This window comes from Falco biarmicus, chromosome 6, assembly GCF_023638135.1.
Source record: "Falco biarmicus isolate bFalBia1 chromosome 6, bFalBia1.pri, whole genome shotgun sequence".
NCBI lineage: Eukaryota > Metazoa > Chordata > Aves > Falconiformes > Falconidae > Falco > Falco biarmicus.
The window spans coordinates 38,148,724-38,168,687 of NC_079293.1; the positions used below are offsets into that span (position 1 = coordinate 38,148,724).

A 19,964-nucleotide genomic window follows, 5' to 3' on the forward strand; every position below is an offset into this window, starting at 1 on the left:
TGCTGAACGCGGCAGCTCGTGTGTCCCTGCTGAGTGATGTGGTGAGTGATGTGGTGCGGTGCAGAGGGAGCTGGTTACTCCCAGGTGTGCCCTGGCACCACCACAGCCGTGCCAGTGTGGCACGCTGCCCTGCCGCCTTGCCTGCTGCTTTGAGGGAGGCTGTGTTAAACTTGCTGCGTTCAGCACTAATGCGTCTGCGGTGCTGCCAGGTGCTGAGCTAGGTAACTGGGCCAGGCTGGGCATCCCCAGGCTACACTGGGATGCTTTCATACCTGCTTATACTCACCATCTAAAATCTTCTGCCCTCCCTAGGATGTTTTGCCATTCAGCCTGTCTTAAATGTTTCATGGTGCCTCGTTGTTGTGAGACTGAGAAGTCAGATTCCTTACACCCCCACCCCCTCCTAAAACTTGCCAAGAGCTAAAAGGAGAAAACTAAAAGCAGTATGGGGAGTGAGCTTGGGAGAAGAGTACATTACTAGACAGGGTAACCAGGATTTTGGATGCTGAACTTTATTGAACTTGTCTTCCACCACCTTCCCTTCTGCTCTAGGGAACAGAGAAATTCAGCCCTCCTTTTGTTGCGTTCTTTAGAGTACAATACTACGTAGAAAATGGAAGAGTAATAAGGTAAGATCCTTTCTGCGGTAGTTGCTGTATTTTGAATTATTCACTGTGTTCTCAAAAGGCAAGAAAGATGAGCTTAATGAAACATTATCTTTGATCTCACAGAAATAAGCTTAAAAAAATCCCCTTGGTTTTGTTTAAGACCTTCACAGACTTCCTCACTCGACTATGAATGTTTTCCCCCTGAATCGTACTCCTTATCCCCAGGAAAATTGTGACTGCTTTTCCATCTGTGTTTAGAGAGCAGGCTGAATGACAACAATGTCAAAATTAACTCTTTTGCTTGCATTTTTTGGTTGTGTGAAAAACATCAGATGGCTATACAAAAAAGCACTGTTTATACACCAGAGCACATACTAATAACTTCAGATCTGTTTTCTGATCTGAGCAGTGCTTGCTGTCATCTGCCCCTGGAAATGGGCTTTTGTAAATGGACAAAAGACATTACTTCATAAGTCTCTTTGAGTTTTGCATTTGTAGTCCATTCACATGGAATATGAGCTGTACTTAAAACACCACCAGTTTTACCCATGGTACAGAACAAAGGATGAGGTAGTTAAAAATGAACAACTGACAGAGTTAATTTGCATCAGCAGTTCTGGCGTGGCTGTGACCCCTGGGCAAGCCAAGAGCTGGGATCGTTTGGGTGGATTAAAATCTTTACCAAATTTTTGGCATTTGTTCTCATCTCAGACAAAGCTTGGTGGTTTTATTTGTTTTTCTCTCTTCATATTCTTTAATTTTGGATACAGAGGAGTCTTTCTTCTGGAGTCTGTTTGGCTGTTAAGTGTGTTTTATTTAGATTTGCTTGTAGGTACAAAGGGAGATTGCATAGCATTCTACCACCCCCGATGTACATATCCTTTAGTGTCACAAGCAACTTTCTCTTGCCCTAGTAATTTGAGAGGTTTGTGGAGCCGTGCAGAGGTAATTACATGGCCCCTTCAAACTATACGCACACATTTTTATGAGCAGACTGTAGTGTCCAGCACCTCATCTATATGTACCTGTCGGCAGCCTGCTTCCCATGAGCTCTTACAGCGGGGCGGTATGTGGGTTATCGACGCTGTGTGATAGTTATGCCTTATCAGACTACCTCTGTTTTAGCAGCTTGAGGAAGAAGACAAAAACAAGCCCAAGGCTCCTGTGTCTTTTAATCTACCTTGAAGGGAATAAGCTGTTGAAAAGTACCTTGAGCCTAAGGCAAAGTGAAATTGGAAAAGCAGTGCCAGGTTTAGAGGGGAAAGGAGGACAGGTGTGCAAGAAACAGGACTGGGATTCAAGGGAGTTGACTCTCCCGACTGCTACGGGCTTTCCAGAAAAACAGAAGTGCTTGATGTAGTCAGTCTCCAAAACAGGTGTGACATGATTTTTCTTTCATCTACTTTCTGCCTTAACTTCTTAGATCTTACGCTCCTCAGGACAGAAGCTACCATTTCCCATGTTTGTACAACACTTAATGGGAGGAGACCTTGATCTTGGCTTGATGCTCCCTACACACACACAACTGTATCAGGGTGGCGTTTGCACACGTCAGGGATGTCAAAGTTTAATCCCTCCTCTTAGAAGGAGGATGTGTTTGAGGGGCCTTATCTCAGCCTGAACTTTCTTCTTCAAGTAAATTTGCCTTTGTGTCTTGCAGCGATAAGGTGGCACGGCAGCTCTATTACTGCCATCTCAAAGAGCAAGTACTTATGTCTCGGTGCAACCACAAAGAAGAAATCTACTTCTTGCTGGCTGCCTACAGCTTACAGGCAGACTTGGGCAACTACAGGGAGAAGGTCCATGCTGGCAAATATTTTGAACCTCAGGCTTACTTCCCGCAATGGGTAAGTCTTGGGGGATCTTTCTGTCAACAGATTGCATGCACAGCAGGAGCTATGTCAAGGTGGTACCTAACTGCAGGCACGCAATTTCCCCAGCTCCCACTGCAATGATTCAGTGATCAGGCAGTGGTAAAGCATCACCCTGAATTTCCCTCAGGAGATATCTCCTCTCTTTCCACTGGATGCAGGTGCCTGTTCCTCCTGGGCTCACTCATCAGTGAGGTGGGTGGTGTGTACCCTTCCTTGGTGAGGGAATGTGTTGGTATCAGATGAGTAACTCTGACTGTGGCTGTGTAATTCTTCTGTGGCTTAAAGGATTGTGTATTTGCAGTGGTGTATCAGCCAGATCTGCACAACCTAAGCTCTACAGAAAACCTCAGGGCTGCGAAGCCAAGTCCATTGCCCTTTGTTCCCATTTCTTTAATGCCTACCTCTGGGATGGATAGACCCAAACCCTAAGGGGTAGTACTGCTGTGCGGTGCCTCTGGTGCTTTCTTTGTCATTAATCTCTGGGTTAACTGCAGTAAGAGAAGAGGGAAGGGCCTGGAAATGGATTTGCATGTTTTGTTTATAAGCATGTGCACATGGGCTTGTGCCCTTCAAGTCTTACAAACAGCTTAGAAAGCCAAGAGTTGGTTTAGTTGTCAAATGAAGGCAGATCAGCTAAGACTCTGTCAGAGCTGGTTACCTGCAGAGAGTACTCCTCTTGTGGTAAAATGGCAAGAAAGCTGTTGATAAACACACTAGAGTCCATAAAAACAGAAAGGGAAGATAGCTTTGCTACAGACACATCACTGTAATGGCTGATGTCTGCTGGAGGGACCTGGACGGACCCTCCTCTGTAAACTGATTTAATTTTGGAGCCCCCTTTTCCTCTGACATTGGATTTTAGCCCAGATCATGTCTTGGGGTAGCTGTCAAAAAACCCAGATGCCTCTGGTAGTTGGTCACTTGTCTCTGGGTGAGTTGTCTCCCCTGAAAGGTGGCACTGTCCCTTGCTTTGGGGAGAAGGTTCAGAGCAGTGACAAGGGTTGCACTGGGGAGGCAAGGCTGGTAGTCTCCTTTATGTATGAGTCCCAGCCTGCCTGCCTTGCTGTGCAGAAATGCACCTTTCTCCCAGACAACAGGCCTTCATCCCATGCTATTCCTTGTTACGGGGCACCTGGCAGGAGGTGGCTAACAAAGGGCTGGAAAAGGTGGGTCTCACGCTGCTCTTTCTGGGGCATTAAAAGTCTTATCGGTTACAATTGCTCATCTGGCAAACATTGCAAAGGCCAAGACAAAGCCTGGCTCACCTGTGCTGAGCCGCAACCCCAAGCAAGTATGTGGGTGATTTATTACATCGTTACAAAGAGCAAAATCTGGCAGGCGTGGGGACGCTTCTCTCCCTGGCCCCAGGCTCCTGCAGGGAGATACTGAGTGATCTCCTCCTCCAACACAATCTCTTCCTCCAACACGTGCTTCAGATCATCTGGCCAAGCGCTGCCCCAAGCCTTGTGCTAGTGAGGAGAGGTGGTGTTGCCCTGGGGTGATAAACCCGGCTTTGAACTGTGGAGCTGGCATGCCTCTTTCTGCTGACTTTGCACAACTGATGGCATCGGTGTTGTCCTCCACCAAGCCCAGCCTTCCTCGTGGGAGGGCAACTAATCTGGCAAGGCACACAGAGGAGGGCAGAGGTGTTACTGAACAGAGTGAACAAGGCAGTTAATATAAAATGGAAGTGGGAACTAAGTGGTGATGGGTTCTGGTTGTTCTGAGCCTGGGCACGTTGTTCCTGGCAGGATGTTCTCAGGTACGTGGTGGGATCCAGTTCTAAATGCCGCCAGTGGTGGTGGATTTTGTGAAGTGAATTCAACCAGCACCCCTCTTAACCATCAATGCCACTTGCAGCCTAGAAGGGCCCAGTTTGGCATGGGAGGCAGCCGGGCTGCCCTGTAAGCTTGTATGGAGAGGGCACATTGGCAAGCATGGGAACTAGGCGCTCACAGGGCAAAAGCAAAAGGCCTGGTGAGGATTTTTCTACTGCTTAGCAAAGCCACGTGCCTGCCAGCACTCCCAACAGATAAAAAAAAAATACCTTGAGATAGTGTTATCTACCCCTTTGAGGATGGAAATGCTAAATAAGCCTAATGTGTAGTTTCTGGTCTTGAAAGGACCACCTAGCATTTCTGCAGTGTTTGGAGATGTTTCTGTTGATTGTGTTGGCGTGAGGAACACTATTTGTTATCTGCCCGTAAGCGTTTATGGATGCCAAGAGTTAGGAAAACTAATTCCAGTGCTTAAAAGTGAAAAGAGCTGATGCGACCTCTGTAGTCTTGGTCTGTTATGATTTTGCCATCTAGGATCTGTTTAGAGATACCAGTATCATCTGGGCTGCTTTAAATGCTTATCCTCTAGGGAGGTGGAGGTGAACGAGGGCTAACATCTCGAGGGACCGTATGAACCTGCACCGCCTCCAGTTTCTGCTTTGCTGTTGATCACAGCTGCCTCCTGTGGGGATTGCTGAAGAGTTGCTGACCTGTTTGTTTTTCTTGTGGTTTAGATAATTGCAAAGAGAGGGAGCGACTATATCTTGAAACATGCCCCAGAGATGCACCGAGAACAGCAAGGGCTGAGCGCTAAAGAAGCAGTGCTGAAGTTCATTAAGGAGTCCTGCCTGCTGGAAGATGTGCCCGTCCACTTCTACAGGCTGCAGAAGGTTAAACAAAGAGCCGCTTATTTTGAACTTCTCTCCCATCGTTAATTGGGTGCACCATTGCATTTTTCGCTTTCTGTGTATTTAAGGGATGGTTGGCTCTGATTCAGAGAGGCCAAACAAGTCTAAAATGTTCAGCCAATGAGGCCTGTCCCCCACAAACAAATCTGTTGCCAGTGTACAGGTATAGTATATACTGGAATCTAGTTTTGTACCTCAGCCAAGAAACTGGCCGCAGGAATGGCAAAACTTAATTTTTGTCCCTGCCTGTCAGCAGACTTGCACCAGGGAAATCACTGAGAAGTCTTGTTTTTTGTTGTTGCAGTCCATTGAAATGGTGACAAGAGGTCAGCCAGCTTTCACACAAATGCCGTGTGATAGCTGAAGGTGACACTGAATCATTTCAGCTTTCTCATACCACTCCAACCCTGTTGGTGACTGGTATTTTTTCAGCTGTATGTCAGTTTTTGGATTGCTGGATTGTTGCTTGTCCCTGAGTTTTAAACTACTTACCCAAGCCCGCTTAAACAGAATGTGCTTCATTTTCACATGCTAAGAGAGTTTAGGTCTAGAAACAGAACTAAAGAGCAGTTTTATTTTCCACTTGGATGAGCGAAACCTGCTTGTGTAATTGGGAATGGCTTAGACCTTTTTTCAAAATGGTGTTACTCCGCTTTCAGACTTGTAATTAAATTTGTGGGTTGGTTGTGCTCAGTGGGAATTGTGTCTGGGAGGTATCTGTGCCCTTTGACCAGATCTACCAGCTCTAGTTGCTGGAGAAACATGCATTTTCTGGAGGAAAGAAGTTCTGGTTTGGTCTGTAGTCCAGGTTTAGTTTCAGTTCCTTGCAAACCATCGGTGCTGCGCCTACCTCTCCTCTGTCCTCTCCGTTTTGATTCTGGTGCTGTTAATGACGCAGTCATAAGAGGGCTGATTACACTTGAATGCCATAAGAAGTCCAGCTGACAGGACATGATACAATTTATATCTGAAAGTACCAAGGCTGTGAAATTGGTTGCTTTTAATATCCAAATTCCTGTCTGACTTGAACTTGTATTTTATGCATTGCTGACTCCTTCGCGTGTTGTTTGATCCACAAAGTGCTGCTCTTCCTGCTATGTGACATGGTTACCTCGCCTTGTGATGAGATGTCCTCCTCCTAGGTGATACCTGGGTCTCAGTCAAGCACACAGATGCCAGGTGAAGGTGTTGGTACGCTGGCTGCCCTGAGATTTCAAAAGCAGTCACTTTTGTCTTGCACCCTCCTCATGGCTGCTACTGAGGTTGGGAACTCCAAAAGAAAACGAAGTACTGAGCTCTGTATTTCTCCTCCGGACCAATACTGATTTACAAAGCTCTTTGCCCTTAGGAGGCAGAAAGCATTTCTTATTGACTTTAAACTAGAGACACGGGTGGTACCGGGGTAAAGGGTGAGGTAATGCGATGGCATAAGACTTGCATCTTGACAAGCCAGATAAGGAGAGAAAGTTTTGATGTAAAGTTTGAGCTCTGTGAGCCCATAAATTTTTACCTCCAAATTTTCTTCCTCCTGCTCCTCCTAGCAAGAGAAGTATGTATTCCCTTCCTTAACTCTGCCGTGCCAGGAGAGACTGAAAGAACTAGAGTTTTAGTTTATATTTTTTGGTCTTCAAGCAGAAGAATCTTATTAGAGACAGAGTATGTCGTACCAAGATACAGCATGAGGAAAAACAAGGCAGTATTTCAACCCAGCCATAAAGATTTTAAACCACCTGCTCCCAACACTGAGATCAAAAGGTTAGAAGGAAGGTCCCTGTAACTCTGGGTATTATTGATTAGCTCCCTCCTGGCCAAGGGACACCTAAGGTCCACCAGGTCCCTGGATGAAAACCACAGGACAAGGAGAAGGGGACAAGCATCCCTTCTGGTTTGGGGTCACTGTAACCTGGAGAGCAAGAGTGGGGCATGTTCATGGAGACACTAGAGACGGCGTGTGGCAGTAGGAGAGCAGTAACTGTCCATGCCCTCACATCACTAAAGCTACAGGATTCCCTGTCCAGGGCAGCTGGGGCATTTGCTGGTGAACTGCTTGAGATACCCAGTACGAGGGGATTTTAGGTGTAGATATTTCAGGGGTCAGCAAGGCAAGGTGCACTTTACAAACACAATAAAAACCAAATGAGCTGATGGCATCTGCGTGATGGGGAGTCCTGCTACCTCTCCTGCAGTAGGTGCCAGAACAAGAGTGTGGTCTTTGTAGATTAACCTTTGACTCCAGGCTCTTCTGTTCTTTTAGGATAAGAAGGAGGATCGCCCGACTGTTATCCTGGGCCTGACCCTGAGAGGAATGCACATCTATCAGGTAACAGACTGCTGTGAAAGCTTTCTGGTGTAGCATTAACTCAGCCCAGCTCCCCTGTCCTCCCCCTGCACTTCGGCTCCTCTGCCTCCCCTGCAAGCGCCAGGCTCTGCATATCTCAAATTCTTGGTTGTTTGCAAATTCTTTGCACATCAATGACTCCACCCTGTACCTGCCAGTCCCCGTGTCACTCTTGAGTTTGATGTGTTACAGGAGGTGAATCACGTTCGCCAGCTCCTCTACGACTTTCCCTGGTCGCACATTGGGAAGCTGGCATTTCTGGTGAGTATGACGGAATGGAGGCCATCTGGCAGCGGGCTGTCATCCTGGGACCTGGCAAAGCTGTTGGCCTGCCTGTGCTGCCATGTCAAGTCCTGTCACTCACACGCATAAGACTGCAGCTATCTCTGGTAGCTGTGTTGCTTAAAGCATGCTCTTGCTCATTTTACTGGCATCTCTCCTCTTTATGCAGGGGAAAAAATTTGAGATCCAGCCAGACGGTTTACCCTCTGCACGGAAACTGGTTTACTATACGGGTTGCCCCTTCAGGTCACGGCACTTGCTGCAGCTCCTCAGTAACAGCCACCGACTCTTTCTGAATATTCAGCCGGTGTTGAAGCAAATACAAAAACTGGAGGAGGCTGAAGGTATGCGATGGAAGAACAGGTGACTTTAGTAAGGGGAGGAGTACAGCATGGTAGGCTCTGCTGCTGTTCCGCAGTGGCTGCTCTCCATTGAATTGATGGTGTTTCTGCCTTATCAGGAAGCTGGTGAGAGAAATACAGGTGCTAGATGTATTTCAAGTCCATTACTAGGAAGTGTTTATGCCTCCCACATTGCTAGACTGTGATCAGAAAGTGTGTGTGCGTGAGCAGTAGAGGGGGAATATCTGCCTTTAAGAGGAGATCCTCCCTCTCTGTGCTCCCAGTTCTCCATGTTTGACACATGCTTCTAAGTGGAAACAATTCTGAATAAAAAGCTTTCCTTTGGGATAAGATCATCTTGTGTTCAGGCAGCAGTATGGGTTGTGAACCTGTGTCTTAATTTTTCAGTACCCTTTGCTAAACATTGCACACAATTTCGTCTACAGTGTCCAACAATTAAGAGCTAGGAGTTGCAGGTGCCAGAAACAGGCTGAGAGCTATCAGGACTCCCAGAATCTGTCTTTTATAGTGGGGTCTCCCCTCTAGGACCAGTGATTTGAGCTCTGACAGTCCCTGGTATGCTTCCAGACAAACTTTAGTCATTTCATCACCTCTCAGCTTGCCCCTTTCCATTTTCCAACTCTGCAAGCTGGGTCTCCTACAACTTCTCAGCCTACTTCTCCCCAGTGACTGTTTTTAATGCATTGGTGGTCTTCCAGAGGATCGTGTCCCTTTCCATCTAGCCTTCTCCTGAATGCTTTTCCCACCTATCTTTTTCCTGACTGTTGTTCCCTGTGTTCTCCGTCCACACTTTTTCTGTCTGAGGTTTGTAAGCCTTGTATCGTTACCTTCAGTGTTGGTGGAAGTCAGCCAGCAGTAGCTGGTCCTCTTGTCTGAGGGCATAGTCTGACTCCTCCCAGGCAGAAGTCGGGAAAAACTTGTTTCTGGTTATTGCCTAGCTTATATCAGTCTCTGAAGTGGTGACTGCTGGTTGCGTGGAGTCGGTGTACAGGGCAAAGCAGCCCTTAGTCTCATCTAGCTTGGTTATTTCTGTCTTTGCCTTCAGTGGGTTTATTGTAGTGGCCTTGAGCTGTGTGAGTGTGACCAGTGGCAGGTGCCGCTCACCTGATGAAAGCCTCACTAATCAAGTGCGTGTGGGCAAAAGGCCTTCGGTTGTTTTGTGTCTGCTAGTGTCTCATGGATTTCTTGACCACCCTCAGTACATCTCTCTTTAGGTAACAGATTCAAGCCATGGAAGAAATAATTAATACATCATTAATAAATGCCAACCATGGGGATCCTGTTCTTGGCTGTCTCCACACATTGATGGCTATTTCAAGAAACAGTCAATGTACTCTGCTTTTTAAAGGCTGAACACTTAGGTTAGCTAAGTAATACCCCCCCTGCCCCCCTGCTTTTTGGTTTTTGGCATTTCATTCTGGAAGCTACTGTTTTCTGTATCATAACTGCCTCTACCTGCCTGTTCTAATTCAAGGAATGCTGGGTTTACTGCAAGTATGACTGACTAATTCTTTTACAACCAGTGGAGCATCCCAGTATCTGTTGAGCAAACAAAATATAAAACTGTCCCTGTATTTTTTTTTTAGTAGCTGCAGCAGCTGTTTCTTAATTGATGGGTTGTGCCAGTCCCAGAGCTTACCGATTATTTTTGCTACCCTTCCTTTGGTCTGGGTTAAAGTTCTCACTGGTTTCTCTCTTCTTTCTTCCTCAGAGAAGAAGCGCTACCGGGAGTCCTATATCAGTGATACGCTGGACATGGACCTGGACCCGTGCGATAAGAACTCGCGTGGCAGCGGGAGCAGTGGGGGCAGCCGGAGGGATAATCGCCTCTCACGCCAGTCCACAGGGAGCCATGGCAGCTCTCACACGTCGGGCATTGAGGCTGATTCCAGGCACCGGGTGTCGGTGGAAATGTCCGTGGATGAGCCCTTCAGCATTGACCGGGTGCATCGGAAAGAGAAATCCTGCAGCTCAACCATCAGCTACGGTAGCTCTGGCATTGACAGTGGCAGCAAAGGGCGAGCTGAAGATGACTCTCAGGATGATGGTAAAGAATTTGGAGATGTGGGGCAACTTCTAAGACCACTCGTGTCTTCTCCTGCAGGAGAATGGGGAGTAAGAGAATGTGAAGCAGCTTGGAGAAGTGTAATACTAACCCTTCTCCTGCCACTCTCTTCCTCCTAGAGCTTGAGCTGGCAGTAGATGAGCCAGAGGAGGTGCCTGTAGATGAGCCTTTAGAGGGAGACCAGTTAGAGGAGGCCACTGTGGGAGAATCTATTGAATCTCTTCCTCTAGACGCTGCTAGCTGCCAAGGTGAGATGGCTTTCTGCTACTGCTCAGTGCTTTTCTTTAGGCTCTAGCCACAGGCATAAGCTGAGGGATCTAAGAAAGCTCTGTCGTCTTCCAGTCTACTGCCAGTGCTACTTACTGCCCTGCTGCAACAGGATTTAAGTCAGCTCATCTAGAGGTTGAAGGCCAGCACCCTATATTGTACAGTGCTGCTCTCCTCTGTGCTCCTCAAGGTCTCCCTTCTCCAAATTTGCCAAGTTTATTATCAGTTAATGACAAAAAGATAACTGAGGTAAACCTTCTTATGGTGAAGGAATTTGCTTTAAAATCTTGTATACCACAAAACAGCTGAACAGTTCAACCACAGAGTAACGAGCTAGTTGCAGGGATTGAAAAGGTAAAGTTTTGTGGCTCGCAATACAGGGAATGCTACACAATGGGGATCGTGGGGGAGCTGCCTGGCCATAAGACAGACGGCCTTTATAGCAAAGCAAGATAGGTGAATGTGGGACAGGGAGGCGAGAAGCTGGTTTTTTGAGAGTTTTTAAACATAGATCCTTAAGGGCAAGAAGGAGTACTTGTGAGCAAAACTCTCCGGGTGTTGAAGGTGCGTACTGATGTATATTTATATTTATAGGATAGCACTGCTTGAATGTGGCCTGCAAGAACACCTTGTGTTTTCCACAGCCCACAAAACCTCAAACCTGCTATGTTTTTCACTTCTTCCTTCTCCTTTGCAGCGATAAATCAGGAATCGCTGTCTGTGGTGCAAGTCACACTAATAAAAATGAGAGGCCAAAGTGTGGAATCCCTTCACCAGGTAAGTGCTTGGCAGGAGGGCCTCTGTGTGGGCATTGAAACCAGATAACCAGCGTAATGCAGACAGCTGTAAATCGGGTGAACTTCATTGGTCTGGATTTGACTGATTCTTTAAATGGTGTAACCAAAACCAGCTGTTGCCCAGCGACTCCTATCAGGAATAGGCTGAGAGCAGTGTTTGGGTCAAGAATATTATAGAGAGGTTTAGAGTGATCAGCAGGGAAATCTTGCAAGCCAGCTATTGTCTGTCTTGGGCTTCCAGACTAGAAATGGAAAATAAATAACTTCCAAATTTTCAGTGCAATATACAGCCAAGACCATTCGTGCAGTTTCGATGTGGGTTGCAGACTTGATCATCTTCCTACTCATGGAGCCAGAAGGAGCTCACATCAGAGCAAAACCAGATGTTCGAGCCCCAATTGCTATCATTTGTGTGATTATACTCTGTGTGTGCTGAAGTCTTTGTTGTCAGTGTTTTCCTTTCATCAAACCCCTGAGAAAAGGCAACTATATATGGTAAAATGTCATGTTTTAAATTGTTCATGGAAAAAGTTAAGATGTCTTTTTAAGGCCAAACAATACTACTTCTCAAAGTATAGCTGTACCCACTGGTGTAGAAATGTTCTGTGGTTTGTTTTTTTTAAAAAAAACAAAACTAAAAACCAGCCCTCCACCATTTCTTCTGTCTCTGAATCCAAATTAATTTTACCTGCTAAAAGAATTTTAAAAGCTTGTTCATTGTTTTTCCCTTCATTCCCTGAACTTTGCTGAACAAGGACTTCGATCACTCCTTAGGACTTTCTTTTTTTCTTCTCTTTTGAACTCTTTCACTGTGTTGAAGCAGTTGGTGTATTTTTTTTATGTGCACTTTGTCCATTTGAGGATGACTCCATGGATCTGCCAAGAAGTGTCAGGGTCATTCAGGTGTCGATACCTGTCAAGTGTTTTGTCCGTTGTATGCACTGTGTCCTCAGTGTCCAGTACAGATTAGAATCTGGCTCAACATGGCAGTTCAGTTCACTTGTAGTTTCTTGATGAGTCACAGCTTCTTCATTAAGCCAATATGATACAGAAGACTGGTGGGGCTGTTTTGAAAGAGTGGAAGAACAATTTTGGAAAACTTGTAGCATGCACAGCCAGCATCCTTAGGCTGTGTCTGAGCTCATTGTTTTTATTCCTGTGTGTCTTACTGAACCGTCAGGTCAGATCACCCAAAAGCAGGAGCTGCACGGACCAGCACAGCCAGAGTTTGGATGACATCCGCCTTCACAAGCACCGGCACCCGCCGCTAAGTGCCACATTGTCTTCAGACACGTCCCACAGCTACACGTTTGGCTGCAGCCTGGAGGACAAGCTGTCTATCTATGGCTGCGTTTATTCCACAGCAGACTGCAAAACCAAGTCAGCCCTTTATGGGAAGCGATCCATGAACTGCCTCTCCCTGGATCTTCTGGGAGAGGACCAGCTCCCAGAGGAGTTTGTGGTGTAATGAGATTGGAGCTCTTCCATACCAGGAAAGAGCTCATCATGGAAATATATACCTCATTAACACATGTGATGTCACTCTGGTTTTGCAGGAGATTGTGAGCAGCTTTGTTATTCAGCTCCATAATCGGTAAGTGGCATCACTTCTGCAGACCTGACTACAGGGCAAATCAAGTGGAGTGTAGCACTTAACATTGGCATTTGAAGCGTCTGTCTGAGCAGAAAATGGAAGTGGCCTGCACCATTAGCAGTGACACAACCGACATAAAAACCAAAAACAGTGGACCAAAACTGATGCTGAGCTAGTAAAGCAAACACTGTGTCTAAATGGATTTATCAGAAAGAAACTGAAAGTCTGTGTCAGTTATCTTTCTGCCTTTCTCTTGTGGTCCCTTTCTGTTAATGCTAGTGTACGGATAGCTTGGTTGTCCTGAATTTGTGCTGCTGCGACACTGCCAACAGCTGTCAGGCCAGGATATACTCTGAGCACATTTGGAAGGCTGTATGTGGAAGTGTCTAGCCTGTTCCTGTTATAATGAACACAAGTTGCCTATTTGCTTTATGGGGAGCAAGACCTGCTCTGCCAGGAGTTTACTTCTCTTTTTTTTTTTTTGTCATTTGTGTTTTAAGCATCTAGTCAAATACAATATGCATTATTTTTTTTTCTCCCCCTTTAATGCAACAAATGGAACTGTCTCTCAGCTGTCTACTACTGCCATGATGCAGATTGGTAAATAAATGCTTATGTCCTTGGGGAGATGGGGAAAGGGATAAAACAAATTAGTAAGCTGCCTCTGAGAGTACAACAGACAAGTTGAGAGTGTAAATCGACTGGCTCTTGAAGACAGGAGTGTGACTGGAGAATTTGTCCAGGCATGATCACCCTTTACTGAATTGTACTTTTATGTTGTTGGGTTTTTTTAATATATGTGTTCCTTAGAAATTTTTCCTCTGCTTAGGGTGCAAGTATGGACTGGAGAAAGTTGCTTTGGAAGGACACACAGAGTGACTGTGTCCTGCTTAGTCATGGATAGGTCATGCAAATGGGAGTGTGTAGTGCTGCAGGGCTCATAGTGGTGGAAGTGTAGGATGTTTGTGTGCCAAGGGGTACGCGCTCATTTGGTGATTCTGAGTGGTGGACCTTGCTGTGCTGGCTCTCACTAGGAAAATAATAACAACTATGCTGTTTGATTCAAGCATTTGGTTTGGAAAACATCCTGCTACCTTGTTACATGCAAATAAACGTATGTTTGTTTGATTTCCTTCCCTGTCTTCCCCCACTACCTCCTCCCCTCGTCAATTCCCAGCATTTGGGAAGCTTGTACTTAAAGGCATGTGTAACCTTGCGCCCAGCTTTTGACAACCTTGCAGGTGGACAGTAATAACTTTTTGGAAAACTCTAGAAGCAGGTTGATGCTATTCTGCTGGTTGAGGATGTGCGTGTTGTGCAGTGCTGATCACTCAAAAGCTGAAGATAGCTGAGTTCAGGAAAGGAAGCAAGCCAGGCCACGATGAGAATGGTTTGAGCTGCTGCTTTGACGGTGGGCTTTGTGGGCTTAGTAGTTGTCTGGTAAATTGGCTTCCTGTAAATTGTTAAAATAGCACATCTATGAAGTCTGTCATCTCGTTATTTCTATGCAAGTGAATGTGGTGTAGGCAGAGCATGCAGGTGCATCTGCATTTACTGAAGTAGCATCAGCAGCTGTACATCCTCTGAGATGAATCCAGCACCAAACCCTGGCTATGATGTTTGAGGAATGAATAATGGGCACAAGCTCACTGCAGCCGCAGCTTAATTGACTGTGCCCTCTTCGATCACGCTGTTCTTTGTTTTTGTGATGAAAGATGAGGAGCTGTGTATTCACCATAGCCTCTTTCCATGTCTTCCAAGCAAAGCCCAAATGCCTTTACAGAGTACTTGAGGTATGTTTACTGCATCCAAAATAAACTCTCCTAAATAGATCTAAATGAATAAAGGACATCTGGCTGCTCGTGAACAGTTCGGTCAAGCATCCCACTATCGGGTTGCTCCCCGTTACCTGGGGCCCGTTTGGCTGTAAGCTGTGGGAGAGAGGCATGGCCAGGATCCAGGGGACCAGTTGCTGTGCTGCAGGGAGCAGCCTTGTTCTTGCAGCCATCACGGAGCTGGAGAGATGGCTTGTATTGCGTGTCTGTATGTCTGTCCATGGAAAAGGGGGGGAGGGGAGGGGTCTGGAGCAACAGCCCTGCTAAACTGTTGCTTTCCCACCCATGCAGATGTACGGTTACTTGTGGTTCTGGCAATGGTTTTTAGTAGGGGGAAAAAAACCTCAAAATTCAGTGCGTATAGTTGCTGCAGTAAGTGTCATAAACATGTTTGCACCAAATGCTGACATCTATGCGCACTTGTCTCAGACAATCACATTCGTACCTGCTTTGGCCTAATCCACCTTACTGGATGAAGTATTTATTGACACTGACACCAAGCAGTTTGGAGTTTTCTTTTTGCAGTTACTGAACATTCGATAGACTTGGTGAAATGCTGTAATCTTCCTGTTGCTGGTTACAAAATACACCAATGCCTGAAAACTGTAATTGGCTCTTGTGTGAGCATCGGCTGCCTTGTATGTACTTGAGGGTTTCTTGTATATATTCATGGCTGGCAGGGAAGGCAAACTCTTCAAGTCTGACTGTCTTTTCTCAGTGGTCTGCGCAGCTCCCTCCAGTACTGTGTTACATATGCATATGAAGGGGAGACCGGACACTTTCGTGTATAGACTAAGAATGAACTAGTATCTTACAAGCACTGTGAATATCTATCATGCAAGTTTTTGTATTCATATGGGGGAAAAAAAGCCTGTTCCTGCTAGCAATAGACTTATTTTTTTGTTTGTCTTTGGCTTTAGAAGGTCTTATTAATTTTGGGTTTAATTAGTTTGGTAGAGGGTTATGTAAGCATTTAACAGTTGGTGTTAGAAACTAGCTGCCAATATTTGTACATATTTGTAAAATACTCGTGGTATAATCACTATTTTAATGGTAAAAGTTTCTCCTTTCCATGAAAGGAATTTCATGTTTAAAATAAAATATAAATAATTATATGTACACTTGCAATAAAGTATGGATAGAAAAAGGTAGTAGTGTATCATTATAATTGTGGTTTTTTTCCTCCAAGAGGTGCATGTCAGTGACATCTTCCATTTGAGATAGGTAGGCTGTAGAAATGAATTTGCGGCCAGACTGTAATCCGTGTGAGCTCGGGTTGTGATGGCAAACCCAGAGGCACTGTAGTCACTGGAACAACTTCTTTTCCTCCTGGCTGCTCTCAGTAGCCCGATGCCAAAGGGGCCTCTGTCAGGTATTGAGGACCCAGTCGCTCAGGTTAGAGTCAGTGGGAGCACTAATGGGAGCTGAATCTAACTGAAGAGATGAGTTAAGCTGCTCATGGCGTTCAGTCAAGAAAACTGAGCGTGTGAACTTCTGAGGATGTAGAGAGATCTTGTCAGCATCCTCCCAGGGGCTGCATCCAAGGACAGGCACACCAGCCCATGTGAGGCAAAGTGCCACTGGCGATTGTTCTGCCCTAAGCCACCTAGCCTGCTGGCCTGGGGTCTGGCATGGATAAAGGAAAGTTTTGCTTTTCTTGGGACACAGATGTGTGGAGGAGTGCCATGGTGTAACTGCACATCTCTTCTTGAAGAAGTTTGCCGGTGGGTTCCCTTGTAAGTGTTTGGGTGTGTGTTTCTTTTCTCTGGATATGTTATGGGCCACTAAAGCTAGCATTAAAAAAAATAGTAATTTTTTAGTGTACTTTGATAGTGTTGCCCCTATTCTTATGACTTCTCTTCTTGTACTTCATCTTTCTGTCCAGCAGCTGCTGTGTTTCCAGTATATATATATTTTGAAGGACTTCAGAGACTCATCCAGCTTTGGTTTGGGGATACTGGAAGGCCTTTGAGGCTTCTCTTTCTCTGCTTGTCAAGCAATAGCACCTCCTTGCCTGCTAGGGTGGACTGCTGCTGACCAGAATATATAGGATGAGTCTGTCTCTGAAGATGGGACTTCTCATGGTACCAGCAGATCCGGCGTGGGTTCAGTGGAGTGGCGCGGCGTGGGACGGGGGAAATGTCACAGCACTGGCCCTGCGCCGTGCTAAACCGAGGGGTCAGCCCCCCGGTACGTGTGCTGAAGTGAGAGCAGTTCCTCCCCGGCGTTCTGGGCGGCCAGGCTGGAGGCGCTGGAGGCCGCTGTGTTTCGGGAGCCTGGAGCGGGTGGTGAGTCCCACGGCGGCGGGCGCGCTCGCGGCTGCAGCTCCTCGCCTGCCAGCAGCTTCCCCCGCTGGGCACCGGCTCCGGGTCGGTCTGGCCACGCTTGTCTTGGACCTTCCTCATCCCGACCCGTGGCCTGCGCCGCGGCCCGGCCCGGGAGCCCCCGAGCAGCCCTCTGCCGCGTGTCTCCCCTGCGCCCCCCCGCTGGGGCGGCAGGAGGGCAGCGAACGCGTCCCCTCGGGGCCGCTCCCGAGTGCCCGGCGGCAGCGGGCTGAGCTGAGGCACCGCACGGTGCCAGAGCTGGGCACGGCCGGAGGGAGCCTGCCTGCCCGCCCCCCCGGCAGGCGCCGCTCGCCTCCGCTACATTCACGACGGGGGCCCCGTAGGCCAGACTGGGGCTGCGCGGCCCCGTCCCCGCAGCGGGTGGGGGTAGCGGGCCGTGTGGCGGCAGTGCCGGGCCGGGCCGCGGGGCGGCGCCCGAGGAGCGCCGGGGCTCCGGGCGGAGGGGCCGGGCGCTGCCCGCTCCTGCCGCGGGTGCCGGCGGGGCCGAGCGGCCTCACGCCGAGGCGCGGTGGGGGGCGCGTCCCCGGGGGCGGGGGTGGCCGCTCGGGCCGGCCGCGGGGCCTGGGCATGCGGCCTGGAACGGGGGGGGCCCGGCAGCGCGGGCAAGACCGCCGCAGCTGCGGGAGCGGGGCCCGCGGACGCCGGGCGCTGCTGAGCCCGCAGCAGAAGGTGCCTGAGGCGGGGGCGGCCGGGCCCGGGGCGGCGTGACGCGGAGGGTACGCCCGGCCCCGCTGGGCACAGAGCCGCTGCTGCTCAGCCTCCGGGGGGGCTCGGTGCTCTGGGGGGAAAAATGTTGGTGTCGGTCGAAAAAACCCTCCGACAAGCCGGTTTATGGAAGACGAGCCCGTTCGAGGCGACGTACCGCGGGATGGGAAGCGTGAGCGGCGGTAGCTGCGGCTGTGCCCGCCCTGCGCCCGCAGCTCCCCTCAGCGCCGGGCACGGGGCACCGCTGGGGCCGGGCCGGCTGCGGGCGAGCCTGGGGCACCGCTCGGTGAAGCAGCGGCTCTTCCATTGCCGGGCTGGCTCCTCTCGGGGCGAGCATCCTTTCTGCAGAACGTCTGCAGGCACCGCAGCAGCATCCCTCAGTGTTTCCCCTAGGAAATGCTATTCCCCCCCAGGAAATCGAATGGACTGAATTTCTAATGGCATCCGTACACCGTTCCCGTCGCTTGCTCGCTGCCCGGCCCCACCTCCACACCCCTCGGGCAGCCGGGCGTTGGTGGTGGGCTGCAGCCCGCATGTGGCTGGGCGCTTCTGAACCCTGAGTTGGGCTCTGCAAGGAGGAGGCTGTAGTCATTAGAGTAAGGTCCAGAGAGTAACCCTTGTGCTGGAAGTCTGTCGTTCTACCACAGAGATGTAATGAGCAAAAATTGCGTATCTCCTTTACGGTAGAGCTCAGGGGCAGCTGAATATGGGCTATTGAAGAACATAGCTGTGGTATTTTACAATTCTGCTTTATTTTTATTCCTGCAAATATCAGCCTCACATTTTTACTTTAAATCTCGTAGATACATTTAGACCAATCTTTATTTTTCTTTCTACAATCAGTGCTGTTCTTAATACGCAGTGAGATAATTGGATATGGCACGTGCTAGAAGCCTTAAATCTCAAGCCACCACATGGAAAATACCGCTGACTACTTTAGCGACAGCTGAGCATTTGGTGTAGGAAAAATTAATTTGCATCAGCCACAGAAAGTACTCGACCTCCTTGCTGCAACCAGCTGACAAATAGTCTGAGCTGTTTGACTATTGTGGCAACAGTGACCGATTCCCACAGCCACGTTCCCCGCCCTTGTAGAAAATGAAGCTTTGAACGTGGCTTGCTCTCTAACCGAGGGGTTTTGGACTAGAAGGGCTGCGCAAGGCAGCCCCTCCCTGCTCTTCTGCTGGCTGCTGCCTTCGGGGTCGCCTTTCCCTCCGCACCATCTCAGACCTAGGTGTGTTCAAGAGATCTGTGGCTATTGGGATGGAGATTCCTGAGCAAAAATGCACGCTATAGGAAGCCAGGTACTTTTATCTCCTCAATGCATAATTTCAGGGTCTGAGAGTGAGGAAGCTTTTTGCCCTCTTTTGAGGCATCCGTGCTTACCCACCGCTGGAAATAAGGTCTGTGGTGCAGTTTATTGTTGTTCCTGGCGGCAGCATTGAAATCTTTCTTGTCTGGCTTGTGGGCTGCGCTTCTATATTTAGGGCTAAATGGCTCGCTGTGTGTATGAAGGAAGCGTGGGAAGCCAGCCTGGCATTTGTCTACAGTCTCCCCTGAAGTGGATCCTGAGCTCTCTGCGTTTGACCAGTGGATCCTGAGTTCTCTGCATTTGACCAGTGACACCAGCGATGCCCCCCTCCTCTCCTCTAGCACACATAGCTACTGCTGGGATCTGGGAGCGTTTTCTGCCGATACCATGGTTCTGTGGCTAATGCAAACTTTTCTGCCTATGGTCTTTTAGTCAGACATGAACAGAGGGCTCCCATAATCCCTCTGTTAAAGTGCTAATGGGTTACAAGATGCATTTTTGGGAACTCCTGTTCTTGAAATGGTCAAGAAGGACACGCCAGTCGCTAGACTGGAGTGCATTAAAGCAAGTGAGGCATCTGGGGGCAGGGAGAAAGTATTGCTAGCTTTGACCGCATTTCTTGCAGGTGTTGCAGTGCTCTGGGCTCTCCTTTTAAAGCCCCAGCACCCTGGGTCCCACTTTTGAATAAGGCTTGCAGCTCGTAATAAGAAAAACAAGTAGCCCTTCCTAGCATACCTGGCTGAAGGGAAAAATTGGCCATAGGAGCGCTCAAAGGGCCCGTGCTAGAAGGGCAATAAAGAGATCGCCGTCTAGGAGTGTGTTTTTGAATGTCTGGGTCCCAGCTCACACTTAGGAAACGCCTTGAGGCTGGGGGTGTGGACATGGGGCCTTTCT

General features: G+C 48.3%; 1 protein-coding gene across 2 annotated transcripts in view; it reads left to right on the forward strand.

Moving 5' to 3' along the window:
- Window positions 1-15,859, forward strand: part of FRMD1 (FERM domain containing 1) — a 43,067-nt gene extending 27,208 nt beyond the window's left edge. Inside the window, exons 5-14 of one of the 2 annotated variants that reach the window (XM_056344571.1) lie at window positions 553-629; window positions 2,269-2,455; window positions 4,995-5,150; window positions 7,423-7,488; window positions 7,699-7,767; window positions 7,958-8,132; window positions 9,862-10,197; window positions 10,335-10,463; window positions 11,180-11,259; window positions 12,460-15,859. In XM_056344571.1, coding sequence (XP_056200546.1) covers window positions 553-629; window positions 2,269-2,455; window positions 4,995-5,150; window positions 7,423-7,488; window positions 7,699-7,767; window positions 7,958-8,132; window positions 9,862-10,197; window positions 10,335-10,463; window positions 11,180-11,259; window positions 12,460-12,747 — 1,563 coding nt within the window. In that variant the 3' untranslated portion in view covers window positions 12,748-15,859. The remainder of the gene's footprint in view (window positions 1-552; window positions 630-2,268; window positions 2,456-4,994; window positions 5,151-7,422; window positions 7,489-7,698; window positions 7,768-7,957; window positions 8,133-9,861; window positions 10,198-10,334; window positions 10,464-11,179; window positions 11,260-12,459) is intronic. The other variant, XM_056344572.1, reaches the window with a different exon arrangement.
- The last annotated feature ends 4,105 nt before the right edge of the window (window positions 15,860-19,964 follow it).